The sequence below is a fragment of the Kogia breviceps genome, chromosome 3 (genome assembly GCF_026419965.1).
Source record: "Kogia breviceps isolate mKogBre1 chromosome 3, mKogBre1 haplotype 1, whole genome shotgun sequence".
Taxonomy (NCBI): Eukaryota; Metazoa; Chordata; class Mammalia; order Artiodactyla; family Physeteridae; genus Kogia; species Kogia breviceps.
In genome coordinates this window covers 178,465,103-178,490,133 of record NC_081312.1, presented here as the reverse complement: position 1 = coordinate 178,490,133, position 25,031 = coordinate 178,465,103, and the positions used below count along the sequence as shown (strand labels likewise).

At 39.0% G+C, this 25,031-nt stretch overlaps 1 protein-coding gene across 2 annotated transcripts in view; it reads right to left on the bottom strand.

Annotated features, from left to right (window-relative positions):
• Positions 1-24,820, bottom strand: part of MYO3A (myosin IIIA) — a 177,708-nt gene extending 152,888 nt beyond the window's left edge. For both annotated transcript variants that reach the window (XM_067030447.1, XM_067030446.1), the window contains exons 1-4: positions 24,799-24,820; positions 23,835-23,921; positions 9,769-9,953; positions 7,038-7,172 (exon numbers count right to left, since the gene is read on the bottom strand). In XM_067030447.1, coding sequence (XP_066886548.1) covers positions 7,038-7,172; positions 9,769-9,936 — 303 coding nt within the window. In that variant the 5' untranslated portion in view covers positions 9,937-9,953; positions 23,835-23,921; positions 24,799-24,820. The remainder of the gene's footprint in view (positions 1-7,037; positions 7,173-9,768; positions 9,954-23,834; positions 23,922-24,798) is intronic.
• Positions 24,821-25,031: the final 211 nt, after the last annotated feature.

The window sequence follows — 25,031 nt, the reverse complement described above, 5'->3', positions numbered from 1 at the left end:
TGCTCAGTTTAGACAGCTTCTACTTTCCGGTTTTCAAATTCACTGATCTTTTCTTCCACATGTCTAAACTGCTGTTAAACTCAATACTATATATTTTTCACTACAGATATTGTATTTTTCTATTCTAGAAGCTCCATTCAACTCTTTTCTATAGTTTTCATTTCTTTCAACATTATGTTCATGTTTTCCTTTTGAAATTCTTGAACGCTGTGATAATAGATGTTTTAAAGTCTTTATCTGCTAATTCCATTATCCTGGTTATTCCTGGGTCTGATTCTTTTGACTGATTTTTATTCTGATAATGGGTCACCTTTTCCTGCTTCTTTACATATCTAATAATTTTTTTTTTTTTTTTTGTGGTACGCGGGCCTCTCACTGTTGTGGCCTCTCCCGTTGCGGAGCACAGGCTCCGGACGCACAGGCTCAGTGGCCATGGCTCACGGGCCCAACCGCTCCGCGGCATGTGGGATCCTCCCGGTTTGGGGCACGAACCCGTGTCCCCTGCATCGGCAGGCGGACTCTCAACCACTGCGCCACCAGGGAAGCCCAATAATTTTTTATTAAATGGTAGACATGACTAATTTTACATTTGAATGTTCAGATCTTGTTGTCTCCCCTTAATGAATGTTGAATTTTGTTCTGTCAGGCAGTTAATCTACTTGTGGACCAACCTGAACATTTCAAGCCCTGTTTCTGAACTTCTTATGGGAGGCCAAGGGAAGTTCTTATTCTAGGGTGAGCCTAGCCCTTCCTTTAACGCATAACCTTTCTGGAGGGTCTCTACTAAGTGCCTCAGGGGTTCAACAAAGATTCCCCAATTTGGCTGATCAGAACTCAAGCATCTCTCAACCCTGCACAAACTCCAGCAGTTGTTCAGATTACTGCTTTTCAGTAATTCTTACCCTCATACTCTTTCTTTGCCCAACTGCCTGAAATCTTGCCCTATACATTTCCAGCTTGGTTTTCAGTAAAAGACTCAAGGGAACCCCTATGCAGATTTCTGGAGCGTTTTTCCCGCTTAACTCTCCCTTCTTGGAAAATTCCGGCCACTTCTGCCTTCTCAGTCTTCTCAGTTCAGCAAGACAGCTGTGATCTCCTTGGGAGTGTCCTCCTTATGCCCGTGGTCTGGAAACTGCCTCCAGGATTAAAGATGGGATAACTGTAGTGTTCCTCTTGTTTATTTCCTTTTCTCAATGTCACAGTGTTAAGCTGTCTCTTTCCCAGTGTTTGAAAATTGTTGTGTTTTTAAAAACATATTTTACGCAGTTTTCTAGTTATTTATGGTACAACCACGCAACGATGCAAGTTACTGTCATGGTCAGACGCAGAAGCCCCAGATTATTTCTATGCACGCTGAAATTTGAGGAGCTCTGGCAGTGTTTTCCAAACTTTCCTTTGATAAGAATCACCTTAGAACTTGTTTAAAAAACCAGTTTCCTAAAACTCATTCTTGGAGTTTCTGCTTCAGTGGGTTTGAGATGGGGATGATTCTTATCAGAGTATCTGGAGTACATATTAAAGAACAAAGGTACCAAAAGTGTCCTGCTTTTTTTTTTCAGGTGGAGGCTTAAAATGTTACCTACTCAGCTAGGCCTTCTTTCACCTCCCTTTTTGTAAAAGGTCTTCTTTTTCATTCTCTATTAGCACCCCATTTATATTCTTCATAGTATCACTAACAATGCGTAATTATTTAATTTGTCTATTTAGTTCTAAATCATCTTTCTGCACCATTAGACTCTAAGCCCCAGGATGACAGTTTGTCTTGTTCTCCACTGAATGCCCGGAACCTACCAAAATGCCTGGCCCAAAGTAATAGATAATATTTATGGAATTAATAAATGACTGGATGAATAAACTTTAGTCCTAGACACTTATGCATGCACACACACACACACACACACACACACACACGCACAATGACAGAGGCCATCTTTTCACAGCCATTATGGCTGAGGACATACTAGACAAACAGACTCTGAGACAGAAGACTGTATTCCTCAAGTACTTAAGGTGCTGCTGTTCATCCAACCAAGAAGGGGTAAATTACAATTCTGCCCTTCGAGCTCATCAGTAGCAAATGCTTAATACCAGACTGATTAACTCAATTTTGACTCTGTTGTTTAGTCTCCCAGTTTAGTGATAATCAGATGCAGAAACCTAGCTACCTCCCCCGAGCCCCACCGACATCCTGCCCCGGATCCTCCACAGCAGATGCCAGGAATTCACGGAAACACTAAGCAAAAGAGGTATGTACATTTTACAAAGCAGGTCCGTGAAGAGATATGATAGCCATAAGCAAAAATTAATGTAAGTCTGGTATTTCAAAATGAAGCATAAGTAAAAAAAAAAAAAAAAAAAAAAATACATCAGTTCTCCCTTTATGCTGACATCATTAGGAAAACCTAGAATACTAAGTAACAATAAAAATTCCCATAGATGTTTTGCAAAAAAAAAAATCAGTTCCCACGAAAGAAAACTTTCTACCCCTTCTCTTCTTAGGTAGTTTCATTACAAATGTGTAACTGGAATTTCAGAGAGCTAGCAACTAGTGCTCTTCTGTATGTTCTGAAAATGAATATACAGAGAATTTAGAAGGAAATAATTCCTAAACGAGGCCTGTATATCATTAATGCTCAAAAATTTATAGTGTGACAAAATGAAAGGAAAAAACAGGAAGAAGAAAAATTGTATCAAAGTGAAAAGCAATAATTCAAAAATCACAACTAAATAATAGAAAAAATAGACTACCCAGTAAAATCTGAGCAAGTAATCCCTTTCTTAGAATTTCAATTCTGGATCGAAATATAAATAAAATGATTTTTCAAGATGAAAAATCTCTGGGCAGGAGTTTGTCTAAGTTGGTACGGCTCCCCTCCACATGCCAGGCTGATAACGAGGGATATTACTGATGGCTCAGCCCCTCCAGGACACACCTTCTTTATGTAGATTCACATCAGAAGTCGAGCATTGTCAGCATGACTCTCTGGGTAACACCACAGCCCCTCTTTGGCCATCCTTTTGGTACCCTCATGCAGAATAATTTACTGGGGCTTTATTATGATAAGAGGTATAATTAGTAGTCATTTTGTAGAATAAAGTATTTATGCCACAAGCCAATTTTCTGAAAGTGCCTCTAAAGCAGCACCTGCACCATTCATGTTTATAAATCAGGTAATTGTACATCTAGCCACTTATGTGTATATATAATTAGTCTAATTTGCATATGCAAATCAATTATCTTACATACAGTTTGCCAACTTCTTGCTTTCTCTATGTTTTTCCCCCACTTTGTAAGTGCAAATAGGTCAGATTCCTGAAATACTATTTCAGTAAACTACCATTTATTCTTTTTTCTCAAGTCTTTTCGGGATATTTCCAATACCTCCATCTGATAATAAAATATAAGGACAAAGTTCAAAGAAGCTGTTAAGTCTCTGCTGATTCATTATATTAGGAAGCCACTTTGCTTGTACCTGATGTTCCAAAAGCATTTTAATCAATCTTTTCTGCTCTCTCAAAAGAACATTTAACTATGACCAGGAGTCTCCAACTCACACCTAACTCCAAGTGATTATACAGAGAAATAACAATATAATTAGAATAGGAATTTGTTAGGCATAAAAGAGAGTGACTGATCTCATTCAATATTTTTAAACTCTGGGCAAAGATCTGTACCTTGTGTCCTTGCCCATTTAGGCCTACATTAGGCGGAACACCTGAATCTTCAAAAGCTAATCTTCCAATGATTCAACATGGAAAAAAATTAAAGATGCATTACTGAAAATGTTCTGAAGGATATAAATATACAAAATTTTATTCAAGACTGCATTAAGGATTTGCAGAGCGTTGCATCTCAAATACACAAACACAAATATGAAGTAAATTCTTTAAAATTCACCATTAATTTAAGGCAAAATGGTTTAAGTTCATAATTTACTTTCTATTACTTAGGTAATTATGTTGAGATGAGTAAAAGCTTTGCTTTGTTCTAATGCATGATTTAACTAAAACTATAAAGCTATCTTGAACTAAATTGAGAAATACAAAATAATTCTGAAATCATAATAAATTGCCTACCTCTGAAGAACACAACTAGTTATTAAAAAAATTTTTTAACTTCTATAAAATAATGCATAGTTTCAGATTCTGAGAAGGTTCTTGAGAATTCTATTTTACAATTTTGAAAGACTGGTTTATTTAAAGGTGGCAGATTAAACATATACATTTATTTCCTCTCACATGTGAATCTCCATTAAAATGCTAGTAAAGGAATAAAAAAGTATAAAACCACAAGAGAAAAAAGAACAAAAAGGGAGAGGAGTGAGGCAGAGATCGCAAGAGAATTTTTCACCATGGCGTGCAGACGACCGACCGAGTGGTAACTGAGTAACGCAGAGGAAGCCGCAAACTGAAGTGCTAGCCGGGGGCTATTTTGAGGTCACCTGGGCAGATTAACCCAGACAGGGCAAGGTAAGAGAGTGAAAGTGGAGCAGGTGGGAGGGGAGGGGCAGAGAAAAGGGATCCTCTGGAGGTCTCTCATCGAGACCGGACACCCTCTTACCCCACACACAAAATATCAACATCCAGGAGCCTGCCTGAGCATCTCACACACACACACAGATAGGGGTTTTGTTCCTGAGAAAAACTGAACTGAACGGACTCAAGATCTGGTGACATCAGGAGCATGGATAATGGGAGCAAGGCGCATAACTACGTGATGTGCGAAACAGAGAAGTAACCTGGGAAAGAGGAGGCCGAGGGACCCAGAAACGGTGGATTCCACCCGGGTGGAGCAGCAGAGAGATATCAGAGGTCAGATACCTGGCAGACCTCCAGAAGGGAGCAGGAGGGCACGGCGTTCCAGAGGTGCAATTAATAATCGTGCCGAAACTCAGCATACGGATTAGGAAATGGAAGAGTAGAGAAGTTCGGCCATCTATTTCCAGGTACAGAGATCAACACAGCAAAAGCACAGACCTACCTGCTCAGGAGAGGGTGGCACCACTAACCTGGATCTACACTAATATTGTTCGGTATTATAAGCCCTCTGGTTCTACTTGCTTTTTATTAATCAAGTGAATGTATTTATTTTTAAAAAGATAAAAATGATTAAGTCTATCTGAAATTATATGAACTGGAAAATATGCTAATTTCATAAAAATACTGTCAATCATTTTAAACATACAAAAAAAAGATGAAGGAAATATGTTCAAAGGCAAGAGTGGTTCCTTTTATAGTTTCAAGTATTTTCTATAATGATCACTTCTTGTAGATTCGTTTAAAAACCATAATAGAAAAAATATAAAGGATGGAGACAATATAATTTATAAATGATTATTGTGCAGGAAAATCAATGGCACATTCCAAAAAAGAAACAGAATAATCGAACGTTAATGAAATAATGTGAATACAAGACACAGAGAACAAACTTGCAGTTGTCAAGGGGAAGGGGGGTGCAGGGGAGGGATGGATGGGGAGTTTGAGATTAGCAGATGCAAACTATTATATATAGAATGGATAAACAACAAGGTCCAACTACACAGCACAGTAAACTATATTCAATATCCTGCGATAAACCATATGGAAAAGAATATGAAAAAGTGTATCTATCTATCTATCTATATATGTATATGACCGAATCACTTTGCACTAAGATTATAAATCAACTATACTTCAATTAAAAAAATAAAGTAATGTGAATACAATAGATAGATGCTGCTAAGGTGATCAAATAAAGATTTTACTAGCCCTGAGTTTGACAAGAGCAGCTTTTAAAAATTTTTATAAATTTTATTGGAATTAATGATTACTTCAACTTGAATAAAAATATTCAATGAAAATCAGAAGAAACTCATTCTTACATTCTTCTGGGACCGGCAGGTACCTTAGTGGCGCAGCTTCCAGTCTCCTGCATTCGAGAGCATCGTCCCAACCGAGTCTCAGAAATTGAAAAGGCAGACTCCATAATTTCCCTTTGGCAACTTATTCAATATTCAACACCATTTCGAGTAAGGTTTATCCCCATAAATGTAAATACAGTTGACCCTCCATATCCACGGATCACGCTGTTTGAATCCAACTGTGTGGAACCCACAGATACGGAGGACCCACCGTACCGGGCTCTGTAGTTTATGTCACTAGTATTCAGTGAAGCCAGAAGAAGAAATGAGCAGCTCGCCATTTTTGTCTAATGAAGCCTCAGGTACATTAATTTTCTCTCATATCATAGCACCTGGCACTGAGCCTCTGTCGCGTGTTATGTTGAACAAAATATGGATGAGTAAATAAAAATTATAATGAAGTCCCTCTGTAACATGTTCTTCTGAAAGAAAAATAATCCTGGTTTCTTTAGCCTTTTATTGTGGAAACATTTTCTTTGATTGTTGTTGTTGTTGTTTGTCTGCACAGCGTGTGGGATCTTAGTTCCCCCACTAAGTACCTGACCCTTGCCCGCTCCAGTGGCGGGGCGGGGTCTTAACCACTGGACCGCCAGGGAAGTCGTGAAACATCTTCTTTTAATCTTTAATTAATTTTCTTTCATTTCCCCATGTTTCTAAAGATGGCAAGACCAGAACTGGGCATAATGTTCTACAAGGGACGTGACCAGCCAGGAACGTATTAGAACTGCTTTACGGGGTCAATGTTACATAATAAACATTAAGTCATTCCAAGACCACACTGCAGGGGCTTCCCTGGTAGCGCAGTGGTTGAGAGTCCGCCTGCCAATGCAGGGGACGCGGGTTCGAGCCCCGGTCCGGGAAGATCCCACGTGCTGCGGAGCGGCTGGGCCCGTGAGCCATGGCCGCTGGGCCTGCGCGTCCGGAGCCTGTGCTCCACAACCAGAGAAGCCACCAGAATGAGAAGGCCACGTGCCACAACGAAGAGCGGCCCCCGCTTGCCGCAACTAGAGAAAACCTGTGTGCAGCAACGAAGACCCAGGGCGGCCCAAAACAATAAGTAAATAAATAAAATTTATTTTTTTAAAAAAAAGCCCACACGGCAAATTTCCACGTGTAAAATAATGCTGCAACGCTCACCTCAAGGACCAGCCACAGCTTGTCTCCGTTTATTTTATCCTTCTTAAAGTACATGCCATAGAATCTGACCACATTAGGGTGGCCAGAAAGTGCTTTTAAGATGTTGTGCTCTGCTTCAATCTCTTCATCAATATCCTAGTTTCAAAAAGTCATGGGGAGAGAACAGTGAGGAAAACATGAATGAAGTCAAAGAAACAATTTAGACTACCAAATGTAGAACTTTATTTTGTCAAAGCAAGGCCAGAACAGTCTTTACTGCACTCAGTACTTTATGTACTGAGACTTCTCATTACACTGCTTGAGGGGAGACACTGTGATTTTCCTGCTAATCAAATATATCTCCAAATATGTTTATTTCATTGGAAAGGAACAAATAAAAGGCTATTTTCGTGGGCGATGAGAAAGAAACGTATATGGAGAACTACCTCAGATGATTTTCCTTTCTTTGTAGCATTAACTTTATTTCGATGGCAAAGCCAAGTATGTGAAGTGAAAACTTTCAGCTGGTTCATTTTGTTTCTTTGAAGTACAGGATATTCGAAGGCTACCAAAAAACTAGTCGTACATGCAATGAACTCCTACCTTTCCAAAAAAGTGCAAGAGTTAAGTTACATGAGATGGCCTACAGCCTTTAGTCAGCCAAAGGCCCACTCACCAGAGGTAGAATAGGTTGTTATCTCATCAGTGAAAGCGCAAACATGACTAGGTACTTAGTCATGTGTCTAGGAAAATCACATATATGTGAAACAACTCACAGAGTCATAAATAAGAAAAAGACTTCTAACATTTTATGGTAACATCTGATGTCCACACTGTTTTAAGACAGAATCATGGAATCAGAGAGCTGGAAAGCATCTTCGACCAGAGCTCTAATTTGAGAGGAAGAAACTAAAGCTTAGGGCAGTAGGAGTCACAAGAGCTGGTTTGTGGGAGACCCAGGACTAGTCTACTGCCTTCTAGTATTGCTCATTTCCTCCCTACCTTGGAGAGAAGATTATTAGTTCAAAATCCATAACAGTAAGACCCTTTTAATAAAATAAAATTTTAAAAAGCCACTCTGCAAAATGCTTGGGCACATTTAAATTTATTTTATTAAGATTATAATCTCCTGGCTATCAATCTTTTTTATTTGACTTGTGGCATGATGAATGAGAGTAAATAAAGAATTCTTAGGAAAATACACGGGTACTATGACAAGAATAACAGCAGCAAAAGAACACATTTCATACTGTAGTTATGAATCTACATGTTTCATTTAAGCAATAGAACAAGACATGATTTATAAGATTAGCAGTATACCAAACACGAGTAAATTATGAAAGAATAACGGCTCCATGTATTCACAAGCCGCTTGTTCTTGTCCATAAAGAAGCAGAGGAATGGGAGAGAGACACTGATTATGGGGTGATACATTGGGATCAGTCTGGAGCCCTTTCTCTCGCCACCATGGACCCCAACCCTTAACAGTGAAGACCAAAGGACAGACCCATAATTGCAAAGGCCAGAGGTACAGTTACTTCGGTCCAGCCTAATTTGTGTCTCTCTTCCCTCAGTTTGAATGGTAAGAACGCTCCAACAGGGGAACATGAAGACAGGCGGCATCAGTGAAGCCTGGGCACAGTGCTATTCATTTCTTTCCCTCCAGTGTATCTAATTTACCACTTGAAAAGAAACCCCACCTTCCCTCTCCTCTGCTCAAAGATATACGAAACTACGTAGTTACCATGGATTTCGCAGAAAGAAACTATCAGAAAAGAAAGAGCAACACCAGGGTGGACGGAGCGGAGGCCCAGGGGCAGACCTTTCGCAGGGTCCCACAGTTTATGAGCGTAAGAGCGGTGACGAGGACGCTGATGCCCTCCCCTCACACACAGCGTCACTTCCATCACACGGCACCCCCATCACGTGTGCAAGAGCTGAGTAACTGGAGAAGCTGCCCTGGGGGTTGTGGGCTCACTGAGCTTATGCCGGCTCCCCCAGGTGCTAGGGGAGGGCTACGTACGTCCCAGCAGCTGGAAATGCTCCCAAATGTCCCAGAAGGAAGAGCCTCATCCACTCCTCATGCCCTCAAAGGCAAAGAAGGATGAGTGCCCCTCACCACAACTGGATTTCCCCCGAAGAGCAGAGGAGGAGCCCATTGCGGCACTGCTGAAAAAGAGGCCATGTGGCCTGACCATGACATTCAATTTTTCACCAGGAACCTCACCCTGGTTATAAAGGAACATCATTTCTGCTCCGGAAACACTTCAGCAAACCTGAAAATTAACTTCCCTTTTCTGAATGAAATTTAATTTAAAAAATATTTCTGGCTTGGAATAGGAGGAATTCTGCCTGAAGCCTAAATAAACACAGGAAGAAAAGGAGATCTGGTACAGACGACCTTTTAGGATTACTTCTAGACCCATAAATCTGTATTCTGACAATACTTTGAAATCTAAAATAATATTAAATCAACTGTTGAGCTGTTGAGAGTTGTATTATTTATATACTTATTTGCATTACATATTTATTCATGTATCAAGTATTTATTGTACCTTATTATATATGTTAAGCATATAAACAAGGAACCTCTAACAAGTAGACTTTAAAAAAAAAAACATTTTCTTCAAATTGTAACTGGCATTGTGATAAATAAATCAAGATAAGATACCTAGAGACTTTTTAACTGTTTAATACAGATTTTTTTTTAAAAGTTAGTTAGCAGGAAAAAAAAAAAAACAATGTGACTTACATGAATCGGATCCAGAATTTTGACTGCTGCTTTTTGGCCATTTTTCTTATTCAACACTTTAAAAACTTTTCCGTAAGTTCCTTTGCCGATTGTTTCAGTGATTTCCCATGTATCAGAAGGATCGGGAAAGTTATCAAAGATGACTGTTTTTCCAATTATTGGAAGCATCTTACAAGTTTAAATCACTGGAGAGAAAAAGCACAGGGTTTCATCTACATTTGATTGGTGATATTAAATGGCACACATAAACTCATGGGAAATTATCTAATATTTTCACTGATATGGAAAATACACAGCAGTAACCAAATGTACTCAGAGTCATGGAAAAATTTTAATTTCAATTCTTTTTTGCAAACAGATGAATATGAGTTTAATAATGCTTTGTAAGCAGGGCTTTCTATGTTTAATACAGTTCCACTTTAATTGCTACTAATTATTTTCAGATTAAAATAAGAGGCACATATTTAAATCATTTTGATTTACTGCTTTATACTCATGAATCAAAGAATTTTAGAATGAACCTTAGAGATGATAAAATTCAACCTCTCCATCAAAGCAAATCCCACACTTGAAAATGATTGTGTTTTATTTCACTGGTCTATGTAAATAAAACCCAATGATCAGTCCCCCACTGCTTTTAGGATGAAATTTCTTTCACATAAACTACCAGGTCCTTTAAAATATGGCCCTTGCTTAATTTCCTAGCCTCATGTCTCAACATCTCTTCCCTCAGACACTACAAACCAGCCACTTGGGATCCCTCAGGTCATTTCTTTCTTGCTTGTGGATCTCCATATACACTATTCCCTCCCACTTCTGTGATTTCTTTGCTACTACTTCTCTTTTCAGGTGTTAGCTTAGATGTCATTCCCTCCAAATGTGACCACTCTCCATCCCATTTAGGTTGCGTGCCCACCTCTGCACTCCAAGACCACTCTGAACCCACCTTGACCTGATATTACTGTATGCCCAGCACCTGGCACAGTGCTGAAATAATTAGGAGAATATGGCCAATAAGGTCAAGTGATTTTTAAAGAGATTTTATACATAACCTAAGATGAGATCTTCCAAGTAAAGCTTTTAGCCTTTCATGTTCCCCTTATATTACACTCAACCATTTCTATAAAATTACAAAGGAAAAAAAAAGGAACAGAAAGAGAAACCAGAACTTGTAGTGGTCCTCAGAATTTTTCAATTATCTGTGCAAAACCTCCCTCTTTTCGATGTTAAAACGTTGATTGAAAAAAAAAAAAAGTTGATGCAGCTGTGCTTGTATGTGTATGCATACACATAAAAACACATCTATTAATAAATGTGTTAATATTACATACTAATATTAGCCCATGAAATTCACTTGTCTGACCACAACTTTCAACCTCATTTAATCCTCCAATCCACTGATTCCTCACTTTCTTTATATCCATCAGATCTCTTCAGCCTTCATTCCCTCTTCATTTTCTCCTTCCCCAGCATAAATTCTACAGCTTGAATTATTATAACTTCCTTGCAAATGCCCTCAGCACTCTTGTTCTTCTCTTTCTCCACCACCTGTCTCCTGGGGTTAAGAAACCAACTCTGGTTAAACTCTGCATCTTCTTCACACCTGTGCCTGTAGCTAGAGAAAACCACACAACTAGGCTGTATCGCTTCACTTTAAATTCAGGATAAAAAACTTGCAAGTAGACCCTCAATACTGCCCAGCAATTCTACTGCACTTCCCTGGTTTGTATATTCTCTTTTCTCTGGGGTGATTAACTATTTCACAGAGATCTCTGTCCTCAAATTTCTCTCTCCTCAAATTGTTCCCTCTTTGCTGTCCATCGCCTCCCATGAAACTTCCCAACTGACGCCCTCATTTAATAATTAAGTGACAAAATGGAAGCATTGATAAACTTAATCTTATCTCAGAAACTACAAACCAACGTGCATCAAACACGAGGAGTTCCGTCTGTTTATCATCAGTAGTTGCTGTTTGGCCTCAGTCTTTTTCTTCTGTTCCACCTCATCCTCATATCTCAGCTCAAATATAACATTTTAGAAATGTCTTCCCTGTATATTTTATTCCTCCATCAAAATGTACGCTACAGAGGGTACAGACTTTGTTATTTTTACCACTGTATCCACAGTTCCCAGAATGATGCCTAACACATTGCAAACAATTAGTAAATGCTCGCTAAATGGGCAAATGTTTATTTGTTTATCTGTTAATTCTGAGAACTGAGATCTTATCTCTCTTGTTCACTTACAAATCTTACAATGCTTCACTCTGTGCCTGGCATATAGTAGCTGTTAAATACATAGCTGTTGAATAAGTGAATCAATATGGTTCTTCCAAAAAAGTTTTTAAATGGGAGAGAGAAATAAGGATTAGGAGGAGCTGAAAAGAATTTGAAAATCTAAACAAAATAAGGATCATATTCTGATTCATTATATTTAAGGGGACATCATCCAGTAAATGGCTATGAATGCCTGCTGAAAATTACATCACTACATAAAAACACACTTATGAATAGTTCTTACAGCGCTACATAAAAACACACTTATGAATAGTTCTTACAACACTTAATCCTTATGAAATTCATGCTTTTGATCCGAAATGCAAAGAAACAAGTAGGAGGTAATCAGTAATAATCATCCACTTTAGTGATTTCATAATCAGTCACAAGATAACTACTTTTAACATCTATCTACTTGAGTCATGCAAATAAGCATTTATGCCATCCATATAAGGTAAAATTTAGACCAAGGGACCAAATTAAATCTTATTAAATGCCTGAAGTAGAAGTTTTCAACCAGGAAAACCATTCATTTTATGGAATATTTCCTTTTCAGTGGCAATGTTATTGAACACTATTTTAATTTCTGCTGTTTTAATATTAGGGATTAACTGTTGGTCTTTAAATATACAGGCATATGAATTCAGTTAAAAGTGACTGAACACCAAATGTGTGCAAAGTATTTTAGAGTTTTGGGGATACAAAGATAGGTAACTTGTGGATAGGTAAATAAATATGTAACTATATTATGAAAAGTGATAGGTAATAGAAATAGGCATAAAGTGCTATGGTCGCCCAGGTGAAGAAGCAATTAATTCTGAAGTATCATGAAAAGATACAGAAATTAGCAGTACTAGAGCTGGACATTAAACAAGAACAGGAGTTTATCTAAAATAGAATTTCCTCTTTAACAGTTCATAGTAAGACAAATATTTAAAGCAGTGCATTGCTACATTATAAAACAATAATAACAAAATGACAAATGCATAGGCATTTTGGAAACTGAATACACTTAGTTAAGTCCCATTTAAAACAAACAAAACTTTTAGGCAAAAGAACACTAAAAAGACTTCCTCAGAATTAAACAGTAAAGAATTTCAAGAATTAGAATAGAAACAAGCCTTATGACTCCTAAACTATACTTTTCAAATACACAGTTGTTTATTCTTTAAGAATAAAATAAAATATCACAGTTAGTAAACAACTATTTAATGATTATAGTAAATTGCATTCAACATAGCAATGTTTATATTTTTTCTAGTCTTCAGCACCCAAAGAATAAAACAATAATAATTCTCTAGCTCATAAAACTGAAACATATAATTGTTCTTAATTATATGATCATGTAATCTAAAGAATTACTTTTGAGATATATATATATATAATATATATATATACTGTATTTTGATCTATATATTTACCATAACTCTGAAAAGGTACTTACAAAGCTACATTTTAAAATGAAAAATCCCCTTTTTTAGTTGATTTATTATATATTGAGCTACTGAGGTTTTTCTCATGATAGAAAAAAAGACCATAATACAATAAAAATGTATCTTACTTCAGGATCTTAACACTCATCTCAACAATTATTCTGACTGCTTTTGTAAACCTGCACTTAATTCTTCTTTACTTAAAATAATCAAACTGCCTGCAGGCATTCAAATACACAGCATACACAGGATGATCTCTCACTGGGCTGTCTCTTCCCTCTGTCTAGAATGCTCATTCTCCAGGAAGCCACATGGCCTACTTCCTCCAAGTCTTACATCAGCCATCACCTTTCAATAAGACCTACCCTAACCATCCTATTTAAAATCTCAACCTGCTGTTGTCCTCCACTCCATCCTGCCTCCCAACTCTTGGTTCCCCTTACCCTGCTCTATTTTCATAACACTTATTACCTCTTTGCACATTGTATTATTTCTTGTTTATCATGTTTTATTTATTATTTTTTCTATGCTACTAGAATGTAAGCCCCACAAGGGCTAAAATTTTATCCAGGTTGTTCACTGATGTATCACAAAGACTCTAAAACCATGACTGGCACACAGGAGATACTCTGTAAGTATCATCCAGGCAAGGATGCCTACTTTTGCCATTTCTATCCAACACAGTACTGGAAGTCCTAGCCAGAGCAAGCAATCAAGAAAAAGAAATATGGGACTTCCCTGGTGGTGCAGTGGTTAAGAATCCGCCTGCCAACGCAGGGGACACGGGTTCGAGCCCTGGTCCGGGAAGATCCCACATGCCAGAGCAACTAAGCCCGTGCACCACAACTACTGAGTCTGTGCTCTAGAGCCCGCGAGCCACGACTACTGAGCCCACGTGCCACAATTACTGAAGCCCGCGCGTGCCTACAGCCCGTGCGCCACAACTACTGAGCCTGTGCTCTAGAGGCCACGTGCCACAACTACTGAAGCCTGTGCGCATAGAGCCTGTGCTCTGAAACAAGAGAAGCCACCGCAATTAGAAGCCCGCGCACCACAGCGAAGAGTAGCCCCCACTCGCCACAACTAGAGAAAGCCCACGCACAGCAACAAAGACCCAACACAGCCAAAAATAAAATATAAGTAAATAATTTATTAAAAAGAAATAAAAGGCATCTAAATTGGAAAGGAAGAATAAAATTATCTCTATTCACAGGTGACTTGATCTTTTATGTAGAAAACCCTAAAGAATCCACAAAGGCTGTTAGAACTAATACATGAATTCAGGAAAGTTATGGGATGCAAAATCAACATGCAAAGATCAGTTGAATTTCTATACACTTAACAATGAACCCAAAAGAGAAATTAAGAAATTGATTCTATTTATAATAACACCAAAAAAATACTTAGGAATAAATTTAACCAAGAAGGGTGAGAGACTTGTATAGTGGTAACTACAAAACAATGCTGAAAGAAATTAAAGAAGACACAAAGAAATGGAAAGACACATCGTGTTCACGTATTGGAAGATGATACTGTTAAGATGTCTATGTGTACTGCCCAAAGCAATCTGTAGATTCAATGCACTCCCTATCAAGATCCCAATGAGTTTTTTTGAATAAATAGAAAAAAAAATCCATCCCAAAATCGGAAGGACTCTCAAAGGACTTCCAATAACCCAAACAATACTGAAAAAGAAGAATAAAGTTACAGGTCTCTCACACTTCCTGCTTTCAAAACTTAGTACAAAGCTATAGTAATCAACTCAGCATTTTACTGCCACAAGGACAAACACACAGACCAAGGGAATCAAACAGACAGCCCAGAAATAAAACCTCACATACATGGTCAAGTAATTTTCAGCAAGACTGTCAAGACCATTCAATGAGGAAATAACAGTCTTTTTAACAATTTGTGTTGAGAAAATTGGAAATCCACACGCAAAAGAATGAAGTTGAATCCTCATGTTACACCACATGCAAAAACTGACACAAAATAGTTCAAAGACCTAAACGTAAGAGCTAAAACCATAAAAATTAGAAGAAAATACATGGGAAAAGCTACACAACACTGAATTTGGCAGTGATTTCTTGAATCTGACACCAAAGCACAGGTAAGAGGAAAAAATAGATAAATTAGACTTCATAAAATAGAGGAAAAAATAGATAAATTAGACTTCATAAAATAGAGGAAAAAATAGATAAATTAGATTTCATAAAAATTAAAAACTCTTGTACCTCAAAGGACACCATCAACAGAGTGAACAGACAACCTACAGGATAGAAGAAAATATTTGTAAGTCATATACCTGATAAAGGGTTAATATCCAGAACATAAAGAATGCCTACAACAACAAAATAACCTAACTTTAAAAATGGGTAAAGGGGCTTCCCTGGTGGCGCAGTGGTTAAGAATCTGCCTGCCAATGCAGGGGACATGGGTTCAAGCCCTGGTCTGGGAAGATCCCACATGCCACGGAGCAACTGGGCCCGTGAGCCACAACTACTGAGCCTGCGCGTCTGGAGCCTGTGCTCCGCAACGGGAGAAGCTGTGACAGTGAGAGGCCCGCGCACCGCGATGAAGAGTGGCCCCCGCTTGCCGCAACTGGAGAGAGCCCTCGCACAGAAACGAAGACCCAACACAGCCATAAATAAATAAATAAATTTATTTTTTTTAAAAAAATGGGCAAAGGAGTTGAACAGACATTTGTCCAAAGAAGATATATACAAATGGCCAATAAGCATATGGAATCACTAATCCTTAGGAAAATGCAAATCAAACCATGAAGAGATACTACTTCACAACCATTAAAATGGCTATTATCAAACAACAAAAAACATCATCAGGGTGTGGGGAAATTGAAACTCTTGTGATTGCTGGTAGGAAAGTAAAATAGTACAACTGCTGTGGAAAATGACATGGTGCTTCCTCAGAAAAACACTGAATTACCACATGATCCAGCAATTCTACTTCTGGGTAAATATCCAAAATAGTTGAAAGGAGGGTCTCAAAGAGTTATTTGTACATCCACGTTCATATCAGTATTACTCACAACAGCTAGGTGGAATCAGCCTGCATGTCCATCAATGGATGAATGGATAAATAAAATGTTGTATTACATATAACAGAATGTGATTCAGCCTTAAGAAGGAAGAAAATTCTGACACATGCTACAACATGGAAAAGCCTAGAAGGCCTTATGTGTTGTGAAAAGAAAAGCCTGTCACAAAAGGTCCAATGTTGTATGATTCCACTTATACATAGTACCCAGAATAGTCGAATTCACAGACAGAAGGTACAATTGTGGTTGCCAGGAGATCAGGGAAGGGAAAATGGGAATTATTACTTAACAGGTAGAGTCTCAGTTTGGGAAGATAAAAGAAGTTGTGGAGGCGGATGGCGGTGATCGTTGCACAACAACATGAATGTACTTACAGCCAAAGAACTGCACGTTTTAAAATGGTTAAAAGGGTAAACTCTATGTAATGCACATTTTACCACAATAAAAATATGACTCTGTATGTAGTACAGGGAAACAAAGTAAAGAAAAACCGGGGAGCCAAACTGAAAGATATGGAAGGGAGACCAGAAGGGTCTGCTTGCTCTCAGATCCATGCATGACCTTCCATGTCCTGAATCTTGGGGGCTGACATCTCAGAACTGTATTTCCCAAATTTCCTTGTCCCACTGGCTTCCTCCCCTGCTAGATGCTGTCAGTGAGAGTGCCAGGCAAGAGACTGGATGGTAGGAGGATATGCCTCCTCTGCTTTCTCTGGGTTTTGTGGTGTCTCCATCAGTGGCTGTATCTCCCCAGCGGTCCCTGTTCCTGTGGAGCAGACTTGCCATGGTTCTAGATGGCCTCGGCTTCTGAATTCTGGTAAGACTGTCTCCTTGCTGTAACTCTAGAGCCTGAGGCGTGACAACCGTTTTTTGCTATTGCTAACTTTTAGTTTCCTTCATTTTCCCGTTTGGTTTGCAGATATCCTAAAACAGCGGTCCCCAACCTTTTTGGCACCAGGGACCGGTTTCACGGAAGACAATTTTTCCACGGCGGTGGGGACGGCTCAGGCAGTATTGCAAGCCATGGGGAGCGGCAGAGAAAGCTTCACTCACTAGCCTGTCGCTCACCTCCTGCTGTGCAGCCTGGGGGTTGGGGACCCCTGTCCTAAAACATTTGTAACTAATCCCCCATATGTCTTAGTCTGTTCAGGCTGCTCCAGCAAAAACAATATAAACTGGGTGGATTATAAACAACAAACGTTTATTTCTCACAGTTCTAGAGGCTAGGAAGTCCAAGATCATGGTGCTAGTAGATGTGGTGTTGGGTGTGCATTCACTTTCTTTCTAGACAGCTGTCTTTTTGCTGTAACCCCACGTGGTGGAAGGGAGGAGCTCACTCTCTGGGGTCTCTTTTATACAATGCTAATCCCATTCATGAGGCTCTGCCCTTGTGACCTAATCACTTCCCAAAGGCCTCATACCCAACACCATTACCCTGGTGGTTAGGATTTAAAAATATGAATTTGGGGAGGATACAAACATTCAGACCACAGCACCGTGTTAAATTCCCTCTGTCGAACTACTTGGTATTAATTCCGTTTTCCTGACTGATTCAGTCTAACAGGCATCTAGTCAGTTTGAGAAGGAGAGAATGGAGAAAAAGCAATAGACAGTGGCTGGAAGTTTTCCCAAACAGGTGAAAGGTATAAACACTCAAATTTAGGAAGCTCAGTAAATTTTTTTTGAAAATCCACAGTTAGATACACTGCAATGAAACTACAGAAAACCAAAGACAATGAGAAGCTCTTAAAACCAACCGAATAGAAAAGATATATTACACATAGAAGGAAACAATTAGAGTGACTGCTGATATTTCAATAGAAAACAGTAGTACAATATTCAAAATGCTGAAATAAAATGTTAATCTAGAACAAACAAAAGTATCCTTCAAGATCAAAGGCAGATTAAAGATATTTTTCACCAAAAAAAAAAAAAAATTGAGTTTAATGACAGTGACCCCTGAGAAAGAGAACTTCTAAATGTCTCTAAAGAATGATAATGGTCTCACAAGGAAGGTCTCAATTGCCAAAAACAGTGAATAAATTGTTACACATGTGTGTAAATCTAAACTAACACTGACTGTAAGAAACAATAATAGACAAAAATGAACAATAATAATCAAAAGCAGAGTGATAGAATTTAAAATGTTCTTAAGTTCCTCATATAGTTAAAGAGGCAATTAGAAATAATAACTTTAGACTTTAAGATATACATGTCAAATACTTAAACACTAGACCCTCAAAATACTATGCATAATATTAAAAGAGAAAAAGTGATATTAACAAACTCATTCAATCAAAAAACTCAGGAAAAGAGAATAAAGGAAGCATTAAAAAAGCAGAAGAAATAGAAAGCATAAAATAGCCCTGTGGAAAGAATTATAAATATGTCAGTAATCACAAGAATTGTAAATGGACCAAACTCACCAGTCAAAAGCCAGAAACCGGTAGCTTCTGGCTATTTGCATGAGATTCACATAAACTACAGATAGAGGTAGACTGGAAATAAAATAATGGTACCATGTAAATATTCAACAAAAGAAAGTGATGAGGCTAGATTAACATCAGACAAAATGTACTCTAAGGAAAAATATTTATTAGAGGTAAAGAGGATCACTACATAATAATCAAAGACTTAATTCACCAAGAAAACATAAAAGCTCAAAACAGAGGCCCAAAATACATAAAATAAGAACTGAAAGACATACAAAGAAAAATAGAGAAAGTGACAATTTTAGTGGGAGATTTTAACACACCTTGCCAGTGATTTTTGGATCAAGTGGAGAAAGAAGTTCTTACGAATAGATAAAATTTAAACAATTAACAAAGAAAATTGAATGGATATCCTGAATACACATGAAATCCTGTGTCTAATAATGAATACTCTTCCTGAGCACATATGACTGCAATGTAATTAAGTAAGAAATCAACAACTATTAGATAAATTTTTAAAAACCCATACCCTTGGATACTTTAAAAGGAGCAATTCAAGAGCCAAAGAAGAAATGTAATGACATTTTAAAATAGACTTAGAACTGAATAATAATAAAAATACTACTCAAGAAAATGTATGGGATACAGCTGAAACAGTACACAGAGGAAAACAGATAGCCTCAAATTTTCTATTACAAAGGAAGAAAAGCTAAAAATTATATAATTACAAAATAAAAGCAAAAAATGTAGAAAAAGGAAGAGTTGAAATTAAAGAAAGACATTACAAGAATAAGACAAATAACTCAGTTTCACAGATTAGAAGATTGATAAATATAATAGTTCTTCAAAAAGAATTTTTTAAAAATAGACAAGCCTCGGGCTTCCCTGGTGGCGCAGTGGTTGAGAGCCCGCCTGCCGATGCAGGGGACACGGGTTCGTGCCCCGGTCCGGGAGGATCCCACGTGCCGCGGAGCGGCTGGGCCCGTGAGCCATGGCCGCTGGGCCTGCGCGTCCGGAGCCTGTCCTCCGCAATGGGAGAGGCCACAGCGGTGAGAGGCCCGCGTACCACAAAAAAAAAAAAAAAAAAAATAGACAAGCCTCTATCAAGACTGATCAAGAAAAAAACCAAACAAGAGAAAAGGTACAGATGGACAGTACTAAGGATGAAAGACTAACAAATTACAGCAGAGACTAAAAAGATCATAAAAGGATACAATTTTATATCAAGAAACTTAAAAACAGATTAAATGGACAATTTCCTAGAAATAATATTAGAGAAGGAAAGAATAGAAAAATAAAAGTTATTTTTCTTGGAATGTTTGCATTAATGGGCCTTCATACTCTAACTCTTAACACTCAATTCCTAACTCATATAATCACTAAGGAGAATACGTTAAGTTCTTAAATACCTGAAAATCACTCTAAGTATCTTTTAATACTTTAGAGGTAATGATCAAATTTATCAGTAGAAGGGGCTAGAAACCCAATTTAGGGATAATTGCTTCATAAGTGAACATGAGCACATTTTCTCTTCTCATATAACACAAACTTTAATCAGCTTAACTGTTAACTTTTCCAAAATACAGACAGAGAAAGCCATTTCTCAGTGAAAATGCAATTCACTCATGAGAGAAAACACACTAAGAAAGTAGCAAGTGGCTTTATTCAAAACTAAGCAATATTTTAACACTGCGATTCTCACTTTTTTCTGTAGAATATTACTGGAAGATCCTTCCCTTTATGCATGCGCTTCTGCCAAGCTGTTTAAACTGCATCACATATGGTTTAAGTTAGAGTCAAAAGCAGGCGCTGTCTGTGATGAAAGAGAAATCCTGGAACATCAGTAGGGCAGCTACAGAACTTGTCTCTCTCCACAGACAGCAGCCAGAAGGATCTCAACACAGAAGCCGGACTACACTATCTTCCCGCTAAAAATCCTTCAAAATCCACATTCTTACCATGTCCTTCGGATCCCTTCTGACCTCCCTAAACTCAACCTATGCTCTTCTTCACCACTCACAGTGACTGCAGCCTCAGCTGCCTTCTGACAAGTCTTAGAACATTGTAGACTCTTTGCTGCTGCAGGACCTCCTGTAGTCTTTGCCGAGATGCTTCCCCAACCATGTGCATGGCTGGCTGAACTTCTCTCAGACATTGTCACGTATCATCAGTTATTATGCCCACAAATGAACTGTGCGTGATTTTAACTTATTGTGTAGATTATTCTCCTGGTATGATTATGAAAGCCATAAAGCCTTGCTGGTTAAAAGCAGCCTAGAGAAAAGTGAGTGTGCCATGTAAAACCACCTTCCAGAGACACCAGGCTGAATCACCAAGCAAGTTTCAAGTATCTCCTTTTTCACAGAACTTTAAAACACAGGCTCACAGAAATCTCTGGTCTTGTTGAACTACAGACCAGATAAATCGGTCACATATCCCTTCCAGCTTTCCAATAACACAGGCAATAAAGTTTGGTTTAAAACAGACCTTGTCCAGTTATATGTATGGTCTGCTTTGAATGAGCCATAACCCATGTTTTGTTCCCTTCAATTTGCTTAAAAGTGTTTTGTAGAGAAGGGAAACAGGTCTACTTATGTACTTCTAGCCATGCATTCTGCTTTCCACCACTCATTTTCTCCTTCTGCAATTACTGTGATAAAAATACATGCTTAAACACTAGAACCAAAAGAAAGGCTATCATTTCCTAGAAAATTTCTCCCTATTTAAAAAGTGGCATTAGTGAGAACCCCCAAAAACTTTAAGTCATCAAAACACGATTTTAAGTTTTGGTACAAACCTATAAACTTCAGTGTCCACAGCTGTAAAATGGAATAATAATGCATGTTTGAACTAATTCTCAGAGCTGACCTAAGTATCAAATGAGTTTTATGAGGAAATGATGCTTTGTTCATTGTAATACAGGATGACTCGCCTCCTTTTTCAAGGATGCAAGTTGGGTTATAGTTTTGGCCACACATCTACCTGTTCAAGTTAGTAAGGGATATTTTCTGAGTCAGAAATCACAAACTGAGATGTCTGCAGGGACAGAGGAGGTAAAATATATGCGTGAAGCACACCTGGATGAAATAAAAGCAGCGGGTAGAGGCATCGTGGCCAAGTGGAGAGCGTGTGCCCCATGCAAAGTGGGCAGCCACATCCCGGCGCAGCACTGCCAGCTGCAAGCCCCACCCTCCCTGGTCCTCTTGTTTTTCAGGAGAAGCGAGGACTCTGGGAATTTACATAAATTTTACAAACCATTGGTAAATAGTCGTAAAATAGTCAGTTATTTTAAAGTACCAAGCTGACCCAAATAAATATAGCAAATTCAGCCAAATTCAGCCTTTATGCCTATATCAGCCTGTGACTGCTACATGAGGTTTGTTTTGTGTTCTTTGTTAAAAATGGCCAATAAACAAGAACCTATCCACATGGTGTAATCACCCTGGGACATCAAGAAAGATAACAACAATGTCTAGCATTTTTCTGACTGTTTATCAGATGCCAGGTACCTACGGGGCTTATAGTTTTACATGCATTATGTCATTTAACTTTTAACACTTATAAGAAACCCTTTCAGAAAGGCATTACTCTAACCCCCATTTTCAGAAAAGAAGACTGAGGATTAGAGAGTTTTTAAGGTCATCATGCTGGTAAACGGAAGAGTCAAGAAACAAACCAGGTCAAAGTCCATGGTAGAAATTTGAGGACTTCCCTGGTGGCTCAGTGGTTAAGAATCTGCCTGTCAATGCAGGGGACACGGGAAGTGTCCGGGAAGATCCCACATGCCGCGGAGCAACTAAGCCTGTGCACCACAACTACTGAGCCCGCATGCCTAGAGCCCACGCTCCACAGCAAGAGAAACCACCGCAATGAGAAGCCTGCACGCTGCAACTAGAGAAAGCCAGCGCGCAGCAATAAAGACCCAACGCAGCCAAAAATAAAATAAATAAATTTATTTTTTGTAAAAAAAAGAAATTTGCTGTTCAGTGATAGATGATTTCAGTTCTAAAGAGTAATGCTTCCCAACTTGAGGTTCCTGACTCCCTGTGTGTCCTGAAAGTGGTAAGGGGTCTTCTGTGAATTAGTCTGAAAGTCTAATGGAAATCTGTTTACCCTCTAAGGATAACTGAGTTTGTTTCCTATGCAAAGGAAAGGGAGTTTGTTAGATACAATCTTTCAAATTATCAATCCAGGGAAAAAAGTAATGAAGAGACCCTCATTTGTTGGGTTAAAGAAAAAAAAAAAAAAAGGAAGTAAATAGTTTACAGCACTGACATTGCAGAAATTATTAAAATGATCAAACATTCTTACATCAAAACTGTACATACTTTACATCTATATAGTCTAAACTATATCTGCACTTTCAAATATGTGTTTGTTTATCACACTATTAGTAACAACTAATGAACTTTCAAATAGTTTGGACTTGACAGATACAAGTTACTTTTCAAAGAATATTTGCAGAAAAAATAATAAGTTGTAAAGATACAGTTGAAAAAGGAAGTGCAGGACAATGCTACTCCTTATGTGACTGACCAAAATCTCTCCAAACAGATACAGTCTGGTATTAAAGATCACCACATTGAATCTTTTACTTTGTGCTTTTTTGTTTCCCAAAAATAATAAAAAAGGACTAAGACAAATGAGAGTAATTTTTCACATGCCTAGACATCACATCAATATACTCATAAAGAACAAGTTATCTTTGAAATCTTATACATTTCTAAATTTCCCCATTTGAAAACAATTATCTTTTATAATATAATAAAAATCAATACGGCATGAATAACATGCACCGTCATTTATCTGTCAAAACTTGGCACTTAGGCTCCGGCAAATCCAGAAAACGTGTCGACTTTATCACCTACCTTTAGCAGAGCTTGAAAAGAATGCATAATAATGTTCGGATATCATGACACAGAGTAAGCATCCAGACTGCAGCTGTGATCCTGGGCCTGTAACACACAACAAACAAGTCAAGGTATTACAGGATAAGCATCAAGGATCCACGGAAAGTATTTAGAAGTTGAACCTAGAAACGTTTAGGTAGTACGGCTCAACGACAATTTATTCCTCAGGTGTAGCATTATTTGCACAAGTAACACGGAACACCTCACATTCGGTGCAGGCATAAAATAACTCTAAAGTTACTGGACCAATGAGAATTACAAAAAAAAAAAATTAAGAGGCTTCAAGGGCACCCCATTCAATCACCAAGAAAACTCCAGACACAACAAAACCCGTAAGGATTCTTTGGGTTTTCAAATTTTCTCAAAAATCTTTTTTTTTAAATTTTAGGGCCATTACAATGTCTATTTCAAGGCTTATTGCCAACAATCATCCCAATAATAATAAAATATTATTTAAATTTTGTAAAAAATTTCTCGTAGGAAAATTCTAGCAAGGTGCAAACAGAAACTACTACAGAACAGGGCTGTTGGTGAGCAAGTCGAGATGACATCGTTTCTGGAAGGACTTCTCTACTTCTCAATATCACAGTCTTTCCTGTCTGCACGTTCTCCTTAAAAAGGAAACTTCAGAGATGGGTCTGGAGCGGCAGGGACCCCACCTCCACCGACCTGCTGCCAGAGAAATCAGCCCTGAACAGGCGTTCCCTCGGGTTGAGCCGGCGCGGCGCGGGCCACAGGTTCCCGAGACTCGGTCGGGACGAGGCGCGCGGTCCCCACGAACCCCCCTCCCGTTCCCGGTCCGGTTTCCCGGGGCGGACGCGGGGTTCTCGGAGCCCCGCGCTCGCCCCACCCGCCCCCAGTGGCCGGGGAAGCGACGCCGCCAGGACCCGGGCTGCCCGCCGCCAAGGCCCAGACCCCTTACCTGGGCCGGAAGCCGGCGTCTCCACCCACCCCTCGGGCGCGCAGGGCGGGACGGCCGGGGGCGGGGCGCTCGAGGGGACGGCCCCTCGCCAGGCTCTGGAGGAGCGTGCTTCCTCCCGCCCGCGGGAGGCGCCTTTCCCCGGACCGCCGGGAGGGGAGGCCGCGCCGTCCACCGCGCGCTCCTCACAGGTCCCGGGACTGGCGGCCGAGGCTGCGAGGGCCTTCATGGCGTTC